Source organism: Canis lupus, chromosome 3 (genome assembly GCF_003254725.2).
Source record: "Canis lupus dingo isolate Sandy chromosome 3, ASM325472v2, whole genome shotgun sequence".
In the NCBI taxonomy this organism is placed as follows: Eukaryota; Metazoa; Chordata; class Mammalia; order Carnivora; family Canidae; genus Canis; species Canis lupus.
This window is the reverse complement of record NC_064245.1, coordinates 37,402,358-37,426,818: the sequence shown is the minus strand read 5'-3', so window position 1 is coordinate 37,426,818 and position 24,461 is coordinate 37,402,358. Positions and strand designations below refer to the sequence as shown.

Sequence of the window (24,461 nt, the reverse complement as noted above, 5' to 3'; positions counted from 1 at the left end):
GGGCGGTGGCAAATGAATCCTATTGGGCCATTCAAGAATGCAATATAAGAATAGGCTGTGACTCTTGAAAAAAAATTATCATGAAAAGCAAAAGAAAAGATAGAGGGATGTTCTTTAAAAGAGGCCAAAGAGATAAAACCAAATGCAATGCAAAACTTTGATTAGGTTTTGGAATGAAAAAAAAAATTATAAATGAGATTTGGGGACTAATTGAGAAAATGTGAATATGGGCTCTGTTAGGTAGCATATTAAGTAAATATTATTTTTCTTAGGAGTGACAATGTTCTGGCTTCATAGGAGAATTTTAATATATATACTTGCAATGCACATTCAAATGGTTCAGAAAAATGTTTATATAAAAAAAGAGATAAAGCAAATGTGACCTAATTTTGTAAATTGGTGACTCTTCCTGCAAGGTATATAGGTTCTAATCTTTCAACTTTCCTGTACATTTGAAAATGTTCAAAACAAAAGAATGCCTTGCGGATTTGTTTTAGTTTTACATTTGTAAATGCAGATACTCTATTCTGGTGCCAAAGACAGTATCTATGTAAATTAACTCGTTTGTCTTGATTTAGTTTTTAAAAAATTGGTTGAATTCAGTTAAACACACTTTGGGGAAATCTAACTGGTGCAGTTACTAGTTCCACTAAATTTTTCTTCTCTTCAATAGATGAGCTGGAATTTTGACAGTATGGTTATAATTTTCAAATTTTTCAGAGACACAGAGCCCTGAAGCTTACAGGTGAGTTCTCTGATGTGGGTCAATCCTTTTTTGCATCCATGCAGACAGCATTAATAAATCATCATCCTTTTCAGGGCAGACATGCGAATCAATCATCAGTCTTTCCACAAAAGAAACAGAAGACCTGCTCATCCTTTTTCAATTCATAGCTATGTATGATAATGACCAATTGTTTCATGTTGACAATGGGGACGTAATGAATTATTCACCCATAAAGCAGACTTTGGAAAACCTACTCGTGCAGATCTGAAGCCAGAGTATAAACAGCCAAGGGCCAAGAGAGGCAGCCAGCTGAGTTAAACACAGGGATCCTCGAACTAGATTTTCTGAGTTCAAATCTCAGTTCCACTACTTCTTAGTATTGTGACCTTGGACAAGCTACTTTGTCTCTCTAAAGTCTCAGTTCCCTCTTTTGAAAAATTAGAATAATAATAGTATTGATCTAATAGAATTTTTATGAACAATAAAAATATTATTTACTATTTGGGGAAGCACTTAAAACAGGGCTTGGCATACAGAAAGTACTATATATGTGTTTTTGTCAAAACAGGTCCAAAACCCTGGAATAAAGCAAGGAAGGTATTAATGCATAAACTAATGAGTGAATAAATCAATCACATTTGGATTAAAAAGTACCTGCAAATACTGAGGTCCTTTTGGGGGTAAGCATAGTTGCTTCTGCATTCATGAAGGACAGGTCTAAGGGAGAATCTATTCATTTTGACTGTCCAGTGCTGCTCAGTGAGGTGAGGACAGGAAATAAGAACTGTTTAGGAGCTTGTATAGCAATGGGCTTCTCTGCAATACTTTCACCGTATTTAAAGAAGTGATGAGGGAACAAAAAGGCAAGCCGATGGCAAAGTATAAGCTAAAACCTCAACTTCCCCACCCCCCAGATGGGATGTATGTGACAATCCTCAGGCACTCCTGGCTGCCCAAGAACAGAGGAAAGGGAAAAACAAATGGTTAACTGATAGAGATCACAGTCCTACAGGACAGGAGTCTTACCAGTTTGCAACTGCTTTAATTACAAGAAAAAAGCTATCTCTAGAACCTCCTTTAGACTCAAGTTCCTGGAACCCTAATGTCACCCTCCCTTCCATATGATAGAACATCTTATATAATCAGTCTACTCACAATCCCAGTGCAGTTCTTTCTGCCCACAGGTCCTGCCCCTGTTATAATAAAAATCCTTTTGGCCATTGGCTCCTGAACCCCACTTCAAACTACATCGGAAGTATTGGTTCAGAGTGAATTGAAAGTTTTAAAGATGTGGTAGTTCAGTACAGATGGGTTGAGAAGCCCCGTTTAGAGGTCTCCAGAAATGCAAATCACACCCCTGCAAGCAGATATATCTACCTGGTAGAGCAGCATCTTTTTTTTTTTTTTTTTTTTTTTTTTTGCGCCAACATTCACTGTTTACCTTGTAGTATTAGGAGAAAGAGGCTTTAATGAAAAAAGTTGAGGGATGTCTGGGTGGCTCACTGGTTGAGTGTGTCTGCCTTTGGCTCAGGTTGTGATCCCTAGGTCCTGGGATCCAGTTCTGCATCAGGGATCCCACTGGGAGCCTGCTTCTCCCTCTGCCTATGTCTCTGCCTCTCTTTCTGTGTCTCTCATGAATAAATAAAAATTTTAAAACAAGAGCAGCAGCAGCAACAACAACAAAACAAAAACGTTGAGTAGGTCTAAGGGAAAAGGAATCATACTAGGAATATAAGAAAAGAGGAGGAGCCAAGCTGGCCTTACAGGTACTAAGTCCAACAGACCAAAAAAAATGGCTCTTTAAGAACACTGAACTATTTCTTATGTCCCTAGAGCCTCTTGTTGATTTTTACTTTTGGTAGTTATTCTCTAATTATTCCCAATTTCTTTGCCATACTCAGAAAATCTATTTTGAAATAAGATCTTATGTGCATGTATGTAGAAGAGCAAACAGTGAGAGCTCAAAGCTTTGTTCTCAGTGGCTGGAAGAGAAGCCCCTCTCCCTGAGATAGGTGGGAGAGACAGATATAAAGAGAGAAAGGAACCAGAGATAATAATCCTTCTATTCAACACTTCTTTGAAATGTATATCCAAGTCTCAGATAAAATGTGGTAAATCCCCGATGACCAAAAATAAATATGGACTGAAATGAGAAATATTCACCAACCCTGCATCTCCTGTAGGTGGAGACATTTTGTCTGTTTAATCACTTTTCACAAGAATTGGAAAAAAAGTCTTTGAGATTCTGTGATGTGGGGAATTGGGACAAGGGAACCCCCTCACTGCACATGAAATTAGGACCCTCAGAAACTACCTCCTAAGTGCAAGGATTAAAAATAATTCCCCATCCCTGGGAAATGAAGCTGAGAGAGAAATGTGTCTTTTCTAGACTGGGCTTAGCAGAGATAAAAAAAAAAAAAATCAATTTCTTCCAGGCATGTTATAGCTATTGACTGGGCTCTGATTTGAGCTAAAACTGATTTGTGGCTTGAAATGCCTAATCAAAGAAATTAACATAAAGATTGGTTATAGGATGGTAATTTCCCTTGGGAGTCTGGCATAAACAAAGAAACAAACAAATATATCACTTAACATAGTTGAGAACACCCTCAACTCAGGCCACCAGATTCCCACAGATAACATTTTACTAACAACCCCAAAGTACAAGCCCAAGAGGGGTAAGCCTGGGTAAGCCATCATGAGTAAGACTTATAGATATGAAATCACAGATGCCTATGAAGTTGAAGCTAAAAACAGTCAGCTAGAGACTATAAGCAAACATGCTTAAAATGTTGAAAAGACATAAAAGAAGGAAATAAACATGTCCAAAGAATAAGAGACAGATTTGCAAAACAAAAATAGGACTTAAAAATGAAAGAGGATAATAGAAATAAAAAACACAATCAATTGTATATTGAGTCAGACAATATTGAAAAAAACAAAACAAAGAAAAATGAAGTCAGAAGAAACGATCCAGAATATAGCTAAGAAGGAAAAAAAGAAGAGAGAATATGAAAGGCTAGGAGACATGAAGAATAGACTGAAAGCTCTAACACTGGCTAACTGAAATTCAGAGGCAATGTTGAAGAGATTGTGACTGAGGAATTTTTCAGAAGAAATATGTAGACATAAATTCACAGATTTAATTAAGTCTAAAACATTCCAAGCAAGAAAAATGAAATTAGTCTATTCCTTGACATATCCTAGTGAAACTGAAGAATATAAGAGAGAGAAAATACCTTAAAGTAGAATAAAAAAGATTAACGGAGTAGCAGACTGACATCTGATGTTTCAAAAGAAACAATGGAAAATAAGCTAATGTAATAATATCTTCAATGTCCTGCATGAAAATAACTGGCAACAACTGTCCAGCAAAAATGGTTTTCAAAAATGGGGGTAAAACAAAAACATTTTAGGACTTATAAAAGTGGAAAAAATGAAATCGGCAGACATTCACCCAAGGAAATTCTAAAGGATGAGCTTCAGACAGAAAGAGGCGCTAATACACAGGAAGAAATGAAGAGAAACAAAAATGGTACCTATATGGGTAAGTGAACACTGTATAAGACAATAATAATAATAGCTGATGAGATTAAAAGTATAGAACTAAAATGACAAAAACTTATACATGAGGAAAAAGGAGGAGGTGAATAAAATTAGACTAGTCTAAGGTCCCTGTTTTATCTGGGTATAGGTTAAGATATTGATGAATTTGAGTTGTGATTCACATGTATGTTATATGTATTAGGGTAACTTCTCAATAATAGAAAGGAAGGGAATGAAATGATTAAAAAATATTCCATGTAAAAAAAGACGGCTTATAAGGGAGGAAGAAATATCACATAGAACAGGGACAAAGGGTGGTTATATTAAAATAAATGTACTGGTTAAAGACAAAAGTTGTTAAACTGATTTTAAGAACAAATCAAAAAAAAAAAAAAAAAGAACAAATCAACCACATGCTGTTTACAAAAGACACATCTAAAATATGAGAACACAAAAGTATTAAAAGTAAAAGTATGGCTAAGTATGGTGCATCTGGTCAATTTTAAACTAAAGAAAGCTAGGGTAACAGATAAAAGAAACTAAAAGGCAAGAAAGCACTACTAGAATCAAATAGGCTCTCTTCATAATGTTCAGCAGCTCAGTTCATGAGGAAGACATAACGTAAGTTGCTGTATTTAATAACACAGCCTTTACTTGATTTAAAAATCCATAAAATAAAAGGAGATATGAACAAATGCAATAATAATGGGAAATTCTCATGTATCTCTCTCAGTAATTAAGAAATTCAGTAAAAAATATACAGACTTGAAAAACATAATGACCAAATGTACATATATAAAATTATACAGCCCACAATAGAAGTCTATGTTATTTTTAAGCAGACACGAACATTAAAAAGACAAAAAGATCATATTCTGGTCCATAAAGCAAAAAAGTCTCAACAAAGTCTCAACAAATTTCAAGTCATACAGATCATGCTCTCTGACTATGGAGCAATTAAGGTAGAAATCAGTAATACAAAAGTAACTAGAAATATTTAATGTACCTTCCATTTATTTAGAAATCAGAAAACACCTCCAATAATTTGTGGGTCAAAGAATAAATAAAAATAAAAATAAGAATATTTTGAACAAAAATGTTACATTTCAAAACTTGCGGAATGTGGCTAAAATAGTAATGTGAGGAAAATTAATAATTTTAAATCCTTGTGAGACAAAAGAAGAAAGGTTAAGAATTAATGGCTTAGGTATTCATCTCAAGAGTTAGGAAAGAAACAGTAAATAAATCCAAAGTACAAGACAATAATATAGATCAGGAATTAGTAAACTTTGGCCTGTTGGTCAAATCTGGCCAGTGGTCTATTTTTGTATGGTCTGAAAACTAAGAATGACTTTTATGTATTTTAAAGGTGCGTGTGTGTGTGTGTGTGTGTGTGTGTGAGAGAGAGAGAGAGAGAGAGAGAGAGACAGACAGACAGAGAGAGAGAGACTAGGGGTGAGGAGAAGGGTGTGTGTGTGAGATGGAGAGAGTAGGAGATAGGGAGGGAGGGAAGAAGGAGTGTGTGGAGAGATCAGGAGAAAGAGAATCAACATGTGACAGAGACCTTATGTGACTGGCAAAGCCTAGAAATATCCTTAAGATATGAATAAGAAAGAAAGGCATTTTCAGACCAACAAAAGTAGAGAATTAATTGCTATTAGGCCTGCACATAAAAACAAAACCAAATCATATCAAACCAGCATGGTATAATAAGTCTAAATCTGTATGTACCCAATAACATAGTTTTAATGTATATAAAACAAAAGTTGATAGAATTTAAGGAGAAATAGAGGAACCCATGATCACAGGGGAGCTTTAATATGCCCTTTTCAGGAGCTGATAGAACAGGTGGAATAAAGCTTAGTTAGGGAAGATCTGAACAACAAAAATCAACAACAACAACAAAAAACAAACAAACAAAAAACCAAAATTCAACAAAATTGATATAGTTAACACACATAAAACACTATACCTGAGAAGGGCAGAATTCAAATTTTTTTCAAGTGCATAGGGAATATTTTCCAAACTTCATCATATGCTGGGTCATAAAGTAGTCTCAACAAAATTTAAATGTCTGAAATTATTCATTGTATATTCTCTGACTATAGAGAAGCTTGAAAAAATTTAAATTTCATATTTTCTTAGACATTAAGCAATATACTTCTTTTTTTAAAGATTATTTATTTATTTATTCATGAGAGACACACAGAGAGGGACAGGGGGGCTGAACACAGGCAGAGGGAGAAGCAGTCTCCATGCAGGGAGCCCGATGTGGGACTCGATCCGGGGGCTCCATGATCAGGCCCTGGGCTGACTGCGGCACTAAACCACTGAGCCACCTGGGCTGCCCAAGCAATACACTTCTAAATAATCTATGAATCAAAGAAAATTGCAAGAGAAATTAGGAAATATTTTATTTTATTACTTTATTTTTTCTAAAGATTTTATTTATTTATTCATGAGAAACACAGAGGCAGAGACATAGGCAGAGGGAGAAGTAGGCTCCCAGTGTGGAGCCCAAAGAGGGACTCAATCCCAGGACCCCGGGATCACGATCTGAGCCAAAGGCAGATGCTCAACCACTGAGCCACCCAGGTGCCCTCAGAAAATGTTTTAAATTGAATGATAAAGAAGAATAATCTATCAAAAAATTGTAATATTCGGCTAAAGCGCTGCATAGAGAGATACTTGTGGCTTTAGAGATGTGTAGCCTTATGGCACACTGCCAAAGAAGATATAATGGTATTAGCTTCCATTTCATGGGCCAGAAGAAAGAGTAGCATAACTAACCCAAAGGAAGAAAATGAAAAAAAAAAAAAAAAAAAAAAAGGAACAGCGATTAAGGAAACAGGAAATAAATGTACAGTAAAGAAGCCAAGAGAGCCCAAAATAGATTCTTCGAATAGATCAGTACAATTCCTAAGTCTCTAGCAACATTATTAATGAAAATAAAAGGCTATTACTAAGTATCAGCATTGGAAGTGAAAAAGGAGGCATCATTCCAGATTCTGTAGGCATTCAAAACCAGTGAGCATTAACATCAATGACTATAATGGAATGACAAATAATATGGAACAACCAGAATTCTAGACAAGAAGAGCCAGTTGGTACATCCACTGAAAACTGTTATAAAGCTAACCTTGTATAAAATCCCAATACCCAGAAATACCACTCCTAGGTATGTATCTGCAGAAATATATACATGTGTTCACCAAAAACATGCATGAGAATGTTCACAGCAGCACTGTTTACAATAAAATACTGGAGACTACCCAGATGTTCTGGACTGAATGTTTGTGTCCCCCCCAAAATTCACATGTTGAAGCCCTTTTAGTAGTATTTGGAGATGGGGCCTCTGAGGAAGTAATTAAGGTTAAATGAAGTCATAAGGCTCTGGTCCTAATTTGAAAGGATTAATGTCCTTATAAGAGACACCAGAGAGTTTGCTCTTTGTCTCTGCATGTATGTACTGAGGAAAGGTCACACGAGGACACAGTCAGAAGGCAGCTGTCTACAAGCCAGAGAGTCCTTACCGAAAACTGAATTGCCTGGCAGCTTGATCGGAGACTTCCAGCCTTTAGAATTGTGAGAAAATAAACTTCTGATGTTTAAGCCACCTAGTTTCTGGTGTTTTGTTATGGCATCCTGGTCTAAGAAACCATCAACAATATAGCAGATAAAGAGTTTATAATATATATGCATACATTGCTGTACCAGATAACGATGAGGATAACTATAGTTTTGCTTAATAACATGAATGAATATCAAAAGCTTAATAGTAAGTGAAAGAATCCAGAACTTAACCCTTTCATGATTCCATTTATATAAAGTTCACATAAAGGCCAAATAAATCTATATTGTTAGAAGTCCGTTTTCTTGATCTGAGTTTCTTGACAGGAGACTTTGTTGTGGAATGTGTTTTGTTCTGCACTTAATTGTTTTCACACTTTGCTGTATGTGTGTTATGTTTCCATAAGGAGTTAAAAAAAAAAAGAAAGGGTGTTGAGTGTTACTCTGGAGACAATTGCAAGAGCGAGATAGCTGGAAGCCCCTGGCACCTGAGAAGATACTTTGAAAGCAAAGGAAAGGTTCAAGGGGTGAGATTCCTGAGAGCTGGTGCTTGCTGGATGAAAGACCCTTGGAAAACTCTCCTTTGCAAATATTTCCATTCCATATTACTTTTCCCATAAAATGCAAGTGTTTCTGAAATACGGAATAGGCAGCTTCAATAAACATAAGACTACAAGGTCTATAAAAATAAGACTAAGTCATAAAATCACTAATATATACTGTCATTAAAATATACTTCAACATCAAATTTTTTCTGTTTCTACACAGAATTATTGATAGACTTGTGTCTTATAGATCTAGTCATCAATTTTATTTTACCACTTTTTAAATCATCTGGAAGTTCTAAATCATCTGGAAGTTCTAACCTTTGACATGTCACTTTCTTTTTACTTTTTACTTTTTACTTCTAATATCTGGATTACTAAATGGAATCCCTTTTGGTGGTTTCTTTTTCATCACAGACAAAAACGAGAACAGTGACAATAGTGATAATGAATATTTTTTGATTGTATGGGATCTGCTCACCAGATATATCACATGAGCTTCATTTCTCTCTATATAATGAGACTCGGATCAGTTACCACACGTCAGAATGAGGAGTGTTCAATGCAAAGACTGGGGACTGTTGTAATTTGTGGGGCCTCCTTCACTTTGTCTCCTTGTTGGATGTTTCTGCTCAATGCCATAAGCAATATGTCCTTCTTTGAGTGACTTTGCTGCTTGACTTATATTTGGCCTCTGAAAGAGCAATCCCTTGGAGATTTTCTCTGGTATTGGTGATTTTCTCTTTTAAGAGAATCAAGAAATCATGCAGTTATTATTATTCATTTAAATTTTTATTTAAATTCAAGGTAGTTAACATGTACTGGAAAACTGGTATTAGGAGTAGAATTTAGTGATTCATCACTTACATATAACACCCAGTGCTCATCACAAGTGTCCTCCTTGCTCCCCAACGCCCAGTTAGTTCATCCCTGGCCCATCTCCCCTCCATCAACTCTCAGTTTGTTCTCTATCATTAAGAGTCTTTTATGGTTTGCTTTATGGTTTGCTTCCCTTCTATTTTTTTCCCTTCCCCTATGTTCATCTGTTTTGTCTCTTAAATTTCACATATGAATGAAATCATATGGTATTTGTCTTTTTCTGACTGACTTATTTTACTTAGTGTATATACTCAAGCTCCATTTGCACCATTGTAAATGGTAAGAAAGAAATCATGCAATTATTATTTGGAATGGAAAACTCAGCAGAAAATAGCCTGAGGGAAAAAGTTACAGTTTGCAGTGTTCTAAGCAGAGCTGAGGAGGTGTCCTGGAAAGGGCAGGGTGGGAGGTACCTAGATCTGGGTTCTGACGGGCTCTGCCATTTTACAGGCTGGGTGGCCACAGGGGGTGCTTCTCTGAATCTTCTCTTCCTTACCCATAAAGTGGAAATCATATGGACAGCTGATGGGAGATGCAGAAGTAATTATTACTGAATAATGCACTTAGTATACAATAGATGCTATGCAGATATGTGATGGCTATTATTATCAAAAGCATAGTATTGTAGTGCCTACCCCCACCCCACTCCAGATGATCATATCTTTCAAGAGAGCCCAGTAAGAAGGCTTGGTTTCCTAGGTGGATTCAAAACATGCTGTTTTACATATGAAACCATCAAGAGTGGGATTTAACCGAGACACTTGGGATTTAATCCAAGTGAAGTGCCTAATAATGACACATGAGAAACCTGGGACCTTTGACCATAATATATTCTACATGATTTAAGATCCCATTCTGGATCTTTAGGCATAGGGGAATAGTCAAAGTGCAAATAACGACATTGCATCTGTGGTAAGTAGACTTCTCAGGTAGTGTAAGATACCCACCTCTTGGTAGGGGGAATCCCCTCCTCTTGAGTGTGGATGGGATGCCACCCCCATGATTAGGTTACATTTCCTGGCAATGCAAGGGGTTTTGTAGAGGTAATTAGTTGAGTTTTCAATTTACCTGACAGGGAGATGATCCTGGGTGGGCCTGATATAATCAGGTGACTGCTTTAAAAAAGGATTTGGTAGTCAGAGAAGCATAAAGTCAGAGAAAAAAAGGGAGGAGAGGGGAGAAGTAAGGAAGGGAGAGGAGGGAGAAGAGAGAAGAGAGAGAACATCTTGCTGGTCTTGAAGAAGTAAACTGGCGTGTTGTGAAGAGGGCCATGTGGCAAGCACCAAGGTCTCTAGGGTAGTCTCCACTTGCTGAGAGATTCCCCTACCAAGAGCTATCAAGCTAGCTGGAACCTCAGTTATTTAATTGCAGAGAGCTGAAATCTTTTTTTTTTTTTTTAAGATTTTATTATTTTATTTATTTATTTTGAGAGAGACGGGTGGAGAGAGGCAAAGGAGAGAGACAGAGAGAGAGAGAGAGAGAATCTCAAGTAGACTCCATGCTGAGCATGGACCCTGACATGGGGCTCCATCCCATGACCTCAAGATCATGACCCCAGGGAAAATCAAGAGTTGGACACTCAACCAACTGAGCCACCCAGGTGCCCCACAAAGAACTGCATTCTGACAACACAAAGCATTCAGAAGTAGATCTCTCCTAGTTGGGCCTCCAGCTGAAGACAACCCTGACAACTGGATTTCAGGCTTGAGGGACTCTGAGCGGAGGACCTCGCTAACAGGTACATACTGCTGATCCACAGATACTGTGGGGAAATAAATCTGTAGCTGTCAAATGTGTGGTAATTTGCTGTGTAGCAACAGAAAACAGATACAGCATCTTTTAGCCAGAGTTCACTCAAATAGGAATTTTGTCTATTTGTTTCATGTTCCCATCCTGGGAGAGTTTACAGGGTGTCTAGAATGCACTTGCTTGTGTGTGAGTGCACAGTGCTGAGGGGAGCATGCGTGAACAAACATCTTCAGTCACAAGGAAAGCAGAGAACACTTTGGCCCAGGGCTGGGAGTGTGTGCACACCCAGTAGAGGATGAGCAGATGGAGTGCAGCTTGCCAGAGACCTGTCCTGGACAGGACATTTGGTGAGGGACCCAAACTTCACCCTGTCCAATGGTTTCTTAGTCTCGAGAAGCCTGAAGCATGAACAATTAACATGCATGGCCAAAAAAGTCCCTTTGATTCAATTCCACTTTGACACCTCTTTAAGATGCCTAGAAAACAGGGGGAGACTGGTGGGCAGGCAGGTGGAGGTGTGCAGCTTTCTCAAGGAACACTTTCTTCTTAGAACCCTCACTGCCTGGAGCCTGGCATGTCTCTGCTCTACGGACACTTCTAAACCTTCTCTCCTTCTTCAAGACATGCAGCCTCTTGAGAATCTGCATGAGTAGGCTTGCTGTTCATACTTCCCCTGCTGCTGTTGTGCCAACTTCAGGTCACTGCCTCTTGGTCCCTGGAGCCATCCGCCCTGGCACAGGGACCATTTTGCCACCCTGTCCCCAGGCATGCTTAATCCTTGTCTTCAGGTCACTCTTTTTTTTCAAGATTTTACTTATTTATTCATAAGAGACACACAGAGAGAGCAGAGCCATAGGCAGAGGGAGAATCAGGCTCCCTGTGGGGAGCCTAATGTGGGACTTGATCCCAGGACCCCTGGATCACAACCTGAGCTGAGACAGATGCTCAACCACTGAGCCACCCAGGTGCCCTTCCTCTGGTCACTTTATACATTTCATCACACACCACCCCTGTCACTCAGGTTTTCTCTTGCAGGTGTCTCTCCTCTCTGGACCACGTCTCCTCTGTGTGGGGCCAGGGCACAGGAGGACTGAAAATGCACTGAATTGACCTAAGACGTGTGGTTTCAGCAGCCCTAGCTGGTAGAAGGACCTAGAGAAAGCATGACCTTCTGATCTTGAGGGAGACAGTGGCATTGCTTTATTTGCATAACACTGAGCCTGTCTCATCAGGCCAGGTGAGGTGCCCTTCCCAGAGAACAGACACCATGGCTTTTAGAAGCCTCTTTGGTAGGATCCCATTCTCATCCTCCAGAACTTCCAGAAGATAGATTTTTTTTCTTTTCCTGTTCACTTCATGAATCCAATGTAAATAGTGCGATCTCCCTCCAATTATTAAAAGCTTTCCAACATTCTCAGCAACCTGAGGCTTTATTATATAAAACATGGAAAGCATCTGTTTTATATAAAACAGAAAGTTTCAGGGTGGGAATGCCACCGGAAAAAGTGGTCATTTTATACAATTTAGATAATGTTCTTGTCCAGATTCTCATTCTTACTTCCCTGTCTTCCTGTATGTCCACTTTCTAGAAAATATGTCATAGGATTGGTCACTGCTGTTCCTCCTAAGCCGGGGAAAGGATGCTCTGGAAACCTGCACATGTGTTAGATATCTTGTTATCCTCAAGCACTTAAACAGTGATTCAGTACATTAACTGCTCATTTACCTCAAATGGAGCACACCATGAAGGCATGCTCGACGAACAGATTCTGGTTCCTGTCAGATCCCAAGCAGCTTTGCTCTCCTGCCCCACCATGGGATGTGGGCTGCTTTCCACATTGCTGTGGTGGGGCATTCCGGGACTCTGACCCCAGGAGAGGAGCCAGGTGTAAATTCGCCAGCACAGCCATAACTCAGCTTCCTTCTGGAAGGAATCTTGCACATCCAGAAATTATCTTTCATCATGAAGGAATCTCATCTACCTAGAAGTAATCTTTCTGGGTCTGAGAATTAATGCTATCTTAAATGGGGCATCTTTCCTTTTCAGACTACCTTCATTCAAATTTCTTCTAGGGGAATGTATCATTTTCTAAATCTCACTGTAGTCCACATATTTAGTCACATATGGAAGGTGACTGAATCCTGACAAAATTTAGTATGTGGCCAGAGGGATGGAAGCCAAGGCTTAGTGGTTTGATTTCAGTTGGCTTCCAGACGTCAAGACTCTTACACAGTCGAGAGCATTCCTAGGACTATTTGTCAGATGTGACCACACTAGGAAGATGACCCAGCTATGATAAATGCCAGTGCTTTCCAGCCTCTGGAGAGCCAAAAATGGCTCAGTGCCATTCTAACATCTCCAGCCAGACTCAAGTTGGGATGCCCAAGATTAAGTCATTCTTCACACAAGCAATGTGATTAGGAACGTGGTACAAAATTTCTACGTCTAGCTTTGACAGAGCAGTCATTCAATCTCCTCACACAATAACTTCACTTAAGAACAGAAGACAGATGAACAAACGTGGAATTGGCACTGCGAATAGAAAAAAAAAAAAAAACAACCCAAAACTTGAGTGCCTGTAGAGAAGAGAATCACAGGTGAACTCCGTCGAGGGAGGCTGGTGGTATTACGGGTGAGGAGCTATTAGTCACTCATTCTGCCTTTTCTAAGCAATGTTCCTGATTCATACACGATAATGGGACCAATTAACTTAGCTTTGTAACAGATGGTTTCCACACAGTTTAAAATAAGATGTCATTTTGCTCATTACCCATGAAGACATGGAGATGAAAGAAAATAAAATGTGACAATTCTCTAGGGGCAAGATTAGTACCTCTTGCCCTAAATGTGACCCTGTGATTTCTTTTAAGATCACTGCCCTTATGGAGCAACCCCACCCACCCATGGTCACTGATCCCTCTTCTCTGGGCCTTGCTGTGCTTCTGCAAGTCCCTCCTCTGGGACTGCAATGTTTTGCTTTGGGTCTGTCTCCCTGGCATTTCTGTCTGGCTCCAGACCCTCTCATCCACCTGGTATTCAACACAGAGCAGAGCTGTGCTGGGGGTGCAGTGGGAGGGTGCTACGAAAGCTCACCTCCTCCCCAGGGGTTTCTTCTCACACTGCTAACTCCTCATCTATATCCTTAACTCAGGCTTTTCCTGACCTCCAGACTCTCATGTTCAACTGGACAGCCATGTCACAAATCTCACCAGGATCTCTGACCTAGCCTGCCCCTCTTGGTCCTTCCATGGCCTTCCAAACCTGTCTCTCTCACAGGGGTCTGTGTCTGCCTATGGTACTGTCATCTACCAGCATATTAAGGAAAGGCAACATTTTTGGGGTCATGCTTGACTCAGTTCTTTCTGCCACAGCCCCCATCTAGTCCATCAGCAAGTCCTGTGGGTCTACCCTCAAAACAGATTCTGCTTCAGTATCTAGCTGCTTCTTGTTACTTCCACTGCTAGTTCTACAGTGCTGGCAACCCCTCTTCCCCGGAGCTAAAGCAGCTACATCCTCCCTGCTCTTCCTGCTTCTTCTCTTGCCCCCTTGGAGTCCATTCTCAACAGACCCCAGAATGCGTCAAAAATGAATCTTGACATGTCACTCCCCTGCTCAAAACTTTCCCAGGACTGCACATCTTACCTACAGTTAAGTCCAAAAGCTCGCAATGGCTCTCTGGGGCCCTAGCTACCATTCTCCTGCCTTCCTTTCCAACTCCTCCAGCCTCTGCTCCATCTGCTCCTGTGCCCAGCCTTCTGTATGTAGTGTGCAGACCTCTGAAGCCAAACCCCCTCTGCCGGGAACACTGGAGCCCAATGTCTCCATCTCTCCCTTCCCCCTGCCCTCTGAGACCTGCCATAGACTCCTTCATTTCACCTTGTATCTCCTACTTTCCTTCTTACCCCTACCAGAATGGTCCTCACCGCCTCATTTCACATTTATGATCTACCTTTTATTTTCTTTCTTCCCCACTAGAATTTAATCTCTGGAAGCACAGGAATTTCACCTGTATGGTTTATAGTCATGGTCCCAGCATGGAATAGGAATAGGTTGTTTCATGGGAGCCCAGGGTTGTGTTGGGTGAACTGGTCTTTGTTTGGCAGCTGTCACATATCTCTGACTGTAAATGTAAGAAAGTGAGGCTCAAGAAATCCAACTAACTTGGCCAAGTTCTCAGCTGACCTGGGACCCGGCCAGGTTGGGCTGAATCTGAAGTTTTGAGACATCTGCACATCTTACCACTTCTCAGGCAGATTTGTTTCACTCGGATTACCCTTCCATGGAGCCAAGACTCAACACCACAATTCAAAGGGGTCCCTAATATTTTTTGGCATCTATATTTCAGTTTTTCAGGTAAGCAGTAACTGCTATCTTACACAAATACACCTCTGACCTCTGGGTTCACAGACTTGCTGAAGCACTGCACACCATCTCGACCGCAGTGGTGGGCTTCTGGATGAGGCACCATTAGTTAGTTACTCCTCAGACCTAGAGACCTGTCATCTCTGAGTCTTCTTACATGTAAATGAAGAAGATAACTGAATTGAGCAATGTATGGTTTCTTGTATTTTCCATGGAAGGTAATCATTACAGAATGAAAAGGCATTTTTCCTTCATCTCTCAGGGGGTCAGGCGTTTGTATGTACTGAAGACTCAGGCCTTCTGTTGCCCTCCAGATGGTCATGGGGTGAGAGGGAGCAGGTTGTAGCCTCCAGGGATTTAAAGCTTGGGAGAATGGGTTCTGTAGGAGGTGAAGACTTGTATCCCCCCTCAAAAAGATGGGATGCTCCAGGCCTTGCCAGACACTGAGAGAGTAGATCCAAGCCCCCGTGATGGACCAGGGGCAAAACCAATGGAGTGAAGTTCATTTCATTCCCAATTTTCTGGACCCCACAAGCCCCAGATTTTGTAGAGTCCCAAGGGCAGGAAAAGCTTTCCACTCTGAGACCCTATGACAGACATGATATTTCCTTCCCCAAACAGCGAAAATTATGCCTCGAACAAGTGGATTTTTTAGACATCTATATCAATCTCCCATGTTTATATGTGCACACATATATATATATCGACAGCTTATCCACAACTATCCTGAGCAATAAATTACTACAAGGAGGAATTCACACTTTATACCTGGCAATACTGAGCAGCTTTCTCACATCTCTGTTTTATGGTAGAGCTCTGTCTTCCCTATGGGAAGACACCATCAATGGTGGAGCCTGATGGTAACAACAGGAGCACAGCCTGTGTGGGAGAGAATAAGGCCATCTCCCAGTGGGCCATACTCATCGCCCAGATTGGGTGGGGGACCATGTATGGCTCACCTGACACCAGCCAGGTCCCCACCAGAATCCAGGCACAGAAAGGGCCTGAGGGATGGTCTAGTCTACACCCCTGCTTGGCTGTTGAGGAAAGAAATCAAGAGAATTCATAGGGATGATGGATTGGGTCAGCTCTGTGCTGAGGAAATGAACACATTTATTCTTTATGCCTACAATGTTTTTCAGTTCCTCATTTCCCTGTGCTAGGCAGAGCCCTGGTGTTCAGCTCTTGCTGCACCAGGGGCATGCTCCTGAAGTATAGGTCAGCCTGCCAGCCTCCCTAAGGCTTTCTGTAGCGTGGATGGAGTGCTTTCCCAGCGCTGGGTGGGGATCCCTGTTGCCTATTCTTTCCATCCTCTTGGCATGTGACAGAAACAATATTGGTGAATTTAGTGTCTTCACTTGGTAAGTTTGAATTAATTAAAAGGTGCTCCAAGACTGCATGGTTGAGTAAAATAGTACCCTTTAAAAATACTAATCCAGAAGGTAAGATGTGATAAAAATTTTTTTTTTAAATTTTATGTTACAGAAAAAGTAACAGAAAAGATATTATAAAGAAGTAGAGGATTTCGCTAAGCATGGTAGGGTCGAAGAAGGAGGTGATCATGGTGGCAGACAGGGACGCTGCACTCTTTATCAGGACTCTACCTTCAAACGAAGCAGCTACCATTACTGGTGCTACTAGCCATTGTCAGGACCTAAGGTCATAAAGTGCCAGCCAGGTAGCATTCAAGAGAAATTAGCTCATGAAACTCTTTTCTTTCTTAACCTATACCAAATTCCCCCTTCTGTATGGATAGTTAATCCTTTGTTTAAAATCTCTTATCTGAATTATTCACATAGAAGCATCTTTAAAAGAGCCAACTGCCATAGTGAGTGGTTTAGGATTACTGCTAATCCAGGCAAATTGTTTTATGATTGTTGATCAGTCAGGAACCCTGAGATAAGACAAAATAGGTCACTGTCAGTCTTTGGGTTGCATTGGATGCTTTGTAGCAGCTGAGGAAACAAGTTATCTGTAGTCACAACATCAGATCCAACAAGTTACTGGGAGTGCAGAACCTGTTCTCAAACCAAGCATCCATGGGTGAGGCTCCCCTGAGTCCTGTGTCTGAGACTGATCACCAGGCTGCCCAACACAAATAAGGTCCCACTAATGACCATCCCTTCCTTTGTCTATGTGAATTTTGTGCTTTCCTTCTTGGAGCAGGTGGATGAGGATGTTTCCTGGATTGTTCTACAAGAAATGGGATGAAGCCAAGTATACACAGAGGCTTGGATCTGGTGGAAACACCCAAGTGTCCACTTTCTGGATGTTTTCCATTTGCCCTGAAGATGTGTACTCCCTATACTCTGCACCCACAGGGCAACTTGCAAGAACACCAGTAATGGGCTCTCTGCTCTCTGCCCTTCTACTGGTGAGAGGCACTAGTTAGAGCCTGAAAGGTGGAGGAAGAAGGTGGATGGAGTGTTTATTTTTCCAGATTTTTTTTTATCCAAAAGCCACACCTTCTATAAGTAGTTTTTTTCTATCAGCTACTCTCATCATTTGCCCTTTTGCTACCAAGATTGGTAGGAAGTGACTGGGCCATCTGCCAATGTCAAGATCATACCAGCTGTAGATCTTCTCTTCAGTCTTCTGCAACATTCCAAAGGCTTGAGCATTTTTATTTGTGTCTTGGCTAAGAGCTGAGATAAGCCCAATTCCCTGACAGAGCAGCACTAGCTGGCTGAAGGCCGGAACACACCCTCTCTTTGTTATGCTCAGCCAGAGGATCCCCATCCTGCTCCCCTGGGATCTGCCACACAGGAGCACCTCCATGTGCCAGGCCTTTGGAAGTGGAGGTTCTGCTCTGCTGCAGCAGGGAATAGCTGGCTGACAATGGAATCAGAATCAGAAAGACTTGTTTTCCAGCCTGACTGAGTGAGGACACACTCCAAATGCACTGATAACCCACACTGGCAGGTGAGGCCCCATGGGAGATGCATGCTGTGCCTGAGAAGGGCATAGAGTCTTCTGCATGCATGTCTGAGAAGCCCCTGAACACGTCGTTTTGCAAAGATATATAATGAAAACGGTTATGAGTAAGGTAGCATATTTGCTCTGTCTTAGGAAGAACCTACATCTACTTTAGACATTTGTTTTGAACTAATTATTTTGTTCTTAGGGATTCCAAAGAAGACAAGTCTGACTTGCTCCCCACATCTCCTCCTCATTGGGATGTCAACAGAAACGCTAAGAAAAAGGGAGAGAGTGAAGTCAGGGTTTTTGTTTCTCTAGCCTAGAGGCAAGGAATTCTGGGGGGAAGGAGATGACAGCCACAAAGCACATGCCATTTCATATTCAAGTAGCCTCACCAGGCTGTAACCTGTCTTCCCATCTTTGCAGGAAAACTGAGGCTCAGGGAGGTTACATAACTTGCTCATGTCCACAGGAAGTGACAGGGTCTCCTATTTTTCTCAAAGTTCATGGTCTTTCTTACCTTTTGTTTGACACCCACGGGAGGTTTGGATGGAAACAGGAGAAAAGTAAGGCAAAGCCACAGAGAGTTCTCTTTAGAGAGGACTGGCCTAGCCAGGTGGGATCTGGGAACAAAGGGAATAAACTCAAGAGGTCTCAACACCATGCTGTCATGGAACCCTACCAGCTGGTGCTAGGCTGCAGCAGAGCTTGTCTGCAGAGTAGGGGGGTTTGCTGCAAGCATCTAGAGTCTGAGTTGAACACACTTGAGTCAGACAACATGCCTCTCCCTTGCTCATTGACCTAAGTTAGGCCAGCCTTACTTGCTCCCTGAGCCTGCTGGGGCCAGGAACTCACCTGCCTGCTCCAAAGCCACCATGGTCGCCTGCTCGATCAAGTCCCGTTCAATGAAGCTCCTGAAGTCTTCGCTGTACACGCTCAGATCTGGCAACTGGAATGTGTAGATGGGCATTTCCAGGGGGAACTGCTCATTGTTGCACTCACTCGCCACGTGGGACCGGGCCAGAGAGACGATAGCAGAGCTGGCGTGGGAAATCCCCCGGGAAAGTCGCTTTTCTGCAGTGGGGGGAGGAAGGACAACCACAGGAACTGAGTGCGGTGGGTGTGTGGCTCTGTGAGCATGCATCCACACAAACGTGCATGCACAGATATGCTCACACACACACACAGGCACACACACATTCACCCGCACACCTGTCACTCTTCCTGCAGGCCTCCCTACTGCTGAGCTAACATTACCACCACCTGGCATATGGCACTTACTCACTCTGAGTCATGAAACCATTCAGAAAGAGGCGAGCTGCAAGTCTACCATACAAGTACACATCAGCATCTTGAAAGATCACCAGTTTTGCTTTTTTTGGTCTTAAGTTACATCTGATTCAGTTCAGCAGAGCTGCCCTCTTCAGAGCTCTAAAGGCCACATGCCAGACTGCTCTTTGTTTTATACATTTACATACTTAAAGCAAGAGGCAATTGGTTCAGGCTTTCCCCACATGGCTTGAATCATAGGAGAGGTTACTTTACTAAAGTTACTTTGATAAACATATCCCATGTGACGATGCTCCAAATACAAAAATACGAAGCCATCCCATCTGCTTCTCTTCTGTCTCAGTTTGCCACTGTCACAAGCACTCAGAAGTGCTGGTCTACTCTGGTCTTCTTCTGCCTGGATTTTCCAGCCAAAGGGTGAAAAATGTAGTACAGAATTCCTCTGATGTATGTGATGCTCCCCTGTTAAGAAGTTAATCATCATGTGATCTCAATGCCTCAGCAAAAAAAAGTGGATGCCTTTGTTCTCTTAGTGCTGTAAAAGCATACTTGTTTTTTTTTTGCATACTTGGTTTTTTAAAGCCCTGCTCTTAATAGTTAACATTCATGATAATACAAGAATTCTTAAAGGCATGGTGTTAGGGGGAAGTTTTCTTTTTACAATCAGTATTTGCAATAATGGAGAATTCTTCTAGCAAGGCAGAAGTCCTCTTTTAATTTGTTCAGGAAAATAAAATTCAAACCAGTGTTTGAATAGGTGTTGTGTAAACCCTGTGGCAAATTCCTAAGTGTATCCATTCAGGTCATGAGGACTCCCACTTCATTTCAGATTAGCCTGCTCACTCATTAGGCTCTGTGCTCATGCTGATGCTGCTCTGAAGCATGCCTCTGCCCACCTGTGCTCAAAAAAATCCCACACTCATGCCTTCATCCAGAACAGGAGCTTCTTACTTCCCCAGGTGCAAGAGCAATGGACAGAAATGATGTTCAAGTAATTTTGCTACAGGAGACTAAAAACAAGAGGCTTTTGATCTTGGGGTAAGCTGGTTTTAAATTTAAAGTCCATTCTGAGAAGCCTCAAGTACCTGTGCATTAACAAGAATGGTGAGTCTCACAGAGTATTTTTTTAATTTTTTTTATAAATTTATTTTTTATTGGTGTTCAATTTGCCAACATATAGAATAACACCCAGTGCTCATCCCATCAAGTGCCCCCCTCAGCGCCCATCACTCAGTCACCCTTACCCCCCCCACCCACCTCCCTTTCTACCATCCTTAGTTCATTTCCCGAGTTAGGAGTCTCTCATGTTCTGTCTCCGTTTCTGATATTTCCCACTCATTTTTTCTCACAGAGTATTTTTAAATGAGTAGCTTTGATTCATCTTCAGTTGGATTTCAAGACCATGATGACTAGTTATTTTGTATTTTGAGGAAAGGCAAAGAGAAGTTAAACCACACTGGCCATGAGAAAGAAGAGAAATGAAGCGTATAGGTCCTGGCTTGTCTACCATTGGGGATAGCCCCATTGCTTTCTGCATGTGGTCCATGTTCTTGAGAGCAGGGGCAAAGGAGACTCCAAGTCCTTCTGCCATGTTCTCCAGGTCTCACAAGCCATGCTGATGTCTCACGTCTTGCTACAGACTACTGTTTCTGTATCTTAGAAAGTAGAACTGCCCCATCCTTTGGGATCTGATGGAGATGGACATCAGGTGTTCTTTAACACCCGAGGTGTTATGTGATCCCATGGTCTACTGGGCAGACTCACAATGCTGTTCTCAACAGTGGGAAACTGCTGGGCAGGGTTATCTGTACTCCTTCAAGGCTTATCACTTAGTACCTATTTGCCAGTTGATGAGATGTTATTAGATGAGATGACCTTATCTTTTGGCAAATGATAACTGTGAGTAAATAAAGAAGTTAATGGTTGTCTAAACAGACAACAAAATGAACCTAAATGTGATTGACGACAAGCAGCAGTAGAAAGGGAGAAGACGATACTAAGGAACATGTCTTCTTCAGGGTAAAATGTAGTTGTTAATAAATTTAAAAAAATGATAGGAAGAAAACATAAATACAGGTTTTCATAGATTAGGGGTAACTATAACATGAAGAGAGGTAGAAAGTATAACTTTCAAAGCAAAATAAAAGTTTAACTAGCCAGAGAAGATAGGAAAGGTGGGGCACCTAGATGGTTCAGTTGTTTAGGTGTCCAACTCTTGATTTCAGCTCAGGTTATGATCTTAGGGTCATGGGATAAAGCCCCATGTCAGGCTTCAAGCTCACTGGAGAGTCTGCTTGTCTCTCTCCCTCTGCTCTTCCCCCCACTCACACGTGCTCTTTCTCTCAAGTAAATAAATAAATCAATAAAATCTTAAAAAAAAAGAAGATAGGAAAGTAGAAATATACACCAAAAAAAGCATGGCAAGTAACACGTAAAGTAACATAAAGAACTACAGATATAACAATAATAACATTCAAGTAAATGGATTAAATTCACTGCTCAAGTGACAGAGACTCTTGGATTAGATAATAAAATAATGTCTGATGACAAATTACATATAAGAATCACATTTAATAAAAAAGCATAAGGGAAGTTTAAAAATAACGGGAGACAAAATTATATTCCAGGCAAATCTGAACCAGCAGAAAGGCAGGATAGAGATTTAAGATTAAGTAAAACAGACATAAAGATAAAAGCCATTATAGGGGACAAAGAACCACTCTATATATCAGTAACAACACTGGAACAAGTGCCCTGACAATTATGAGTACATATATACCTAACAAGACGGCCTCAAAACAAGAGAAGAAACAAATAATGTGCATTAACGTTTCTAGCTCCATTCTGGCTCTTCTAGACAACACAGTAAGGATAAAATAATAATCCAAGATATAGGTTCCAGTGTGGTTGAATAATAAGACTGAGCTAACAAAAACAGTGGCTCTCGCTCTGACAACTTTCATATACAATAGTTTAGAGGGTTGACCTAATGCAATAGGATGGGAAATGAAATTCCTTGTATAAATAGTAAGAAGAATTTAAATTATTTCGGATGTTATGATTATATATACTTAGAAAACCCAAAATATTCTCTTAAAAATGATTAGTATTATCAAAGAATTTATATAAATTACTACATAAAACATAAATATGTAAAAAGTAAGTCGTTTTTCTCTATGTCTAAAGTCTTAGAATCTGACTACATGGAAAGGCATATTTAATGTTCTTGGGTGGGAGAACAATGTTGAAATATGCCAATGATTCTCAAAATAAAAATTTAATCCAATTCCAATCAGAATTCCAAGCTTAAGGTTTATGTGGCAGAATAAAATGCCTAAAAATAGTGAAAGGATTTTGGAAAAGAATAGCAGTGAAAGGAGTTGCCTTAACAGGAAGTGTCCTATACGAAGCTACCAGTTAGGGTAACAGGATGGGTGACCACACAGATTGACAGATACAGTCCAGAAACAGATCCAAATATACTTGAGAATTTAATATAAGGCAAATTTGGTGTTTTAGAATGCTTTATTCAATAAATGTGCTAGAGTAACTCACTCTCAATCCAGAAGAAAGCAAGACTAGATTCCTCCCTATCACAAAATCTCAAATCAATCAGAAGACCTAAGAACAAAATTCTAAAACAAATATAGGAACATATTTCAGTGACATTGTATTCCAAGATATCTTCTAAAGTGAGGAAGGACACTTGTCAGCTGTGAATGCATAGACATTTCGTGTGGCATTATACTCTGTAAACAAAGTCGTAAAGCAAATGATACATCAGGAAAGACATACACACATATAAAAATATGTGTTCATTGTCTTAATCACGAAGAATGCTACACATTGATCAGAAAACTGAAGACAAATCAATAGAGAAGTGGGTAAAATATGGGAACAGGCATGTTGCAGCAGGGGAAATCCAACTGGCTAACAAACAAATGAGAAGATGAAAGCTGAAATAAGACACCCCTCTTCACCCTTCATAGTCGAAAAGCAATGTAAAGCCATCACAGAAACGTCCAGTGATGGCAAAAGTGAAGGGAGACATCTCGTTTCACACATGGCAAGCAGAAATGGATTTGGGAAAGGAGTCCTGGAATTATTGAATTAAAGATACACAAGTATTGGCACAGCAAATCCACTTTGGGAATGTTAACCTATAGAGATAAAAGCACTATTATGTGAGATCACAGGTATAACTTTTTAGCTAGTAGTATCAAAAACAAACAAAACAGACCCCCCCCAACCCGGAATAACCATTAATAATAAAAATTATTGTAGGCTATGGAGTAAAATATTGAGACTCTACTCATAATTTAATGTTCAGTGAAACAAGTGTTTGAGAAGCATTATGTGCATTCGGCTCTGACACATTTTGAAGGAGCATAGAGAAAGCTGGGAGGAGACAGACCAGGATGTAATCATTGGTTATTACATCAGTGAGATTTGAGATAAGTGGAGAAGAAAACTGATATTTTCTTTATATATCTTTGTACTGTTTCTTTTATCACAATAAACACACCTGACTTCTGTAATTAAGGATAGACAAAATGGAGCCAGTGGGACAACGAACACTGATGATGAATACATCTGGAGACTGCGTTATGTAGGAAATAATAGAAGAGACTAGTGGTGTTTGGCTTGGAGAGACCAGGACTCCAGGAGAAGTGCTGGTCTTTAACCACGTGGGGTCCTTGGGAACTAGACTCCTCTCACTTTTCTGAGGCAGAGAGAGGAGTCAGAAATGGAAACTGCAATGCACATTTCAGCTTGATGCAGGGAAAGCCTGATTTGCCTGCAGCTGAGTGATGACCCTGTTCTTCTTTGCACCCTCCACCCCTCACTCCTGCTACCCCATGTAAGCCATGGC

The 24,461-nt window shown here is 40.6% G+C and overlaps 1 protein-coding gene across 4 annotated transcripts in view; it reads right to left on the bottom strand.

Annotated features, from left to right (window-relative positions):
* The window catches only part of OTUD7A (OTU deubiquitinase 7A), a 385,116-nt gene that overhangs the window by 69,805 nt on the left and 290,850 nt on the right, over nucleotides 1-24,461 (bottom strand). For all 4 annotated transcript variants that reach the window (XM_025437156.3, XM_025437155.3, XM_049108005.1 and 1 more), the window contains one exon: nucleotides 19,154-19,372. In XM_025437156.3, coding sequence (XP_025292941.3) covers nucleotides 19,154-19,372 — 219 coding nt within the window. The remainder of the gene's footprint in view (nucleotides 1-19,153; nucleotides 19,373-24,461) is intronic.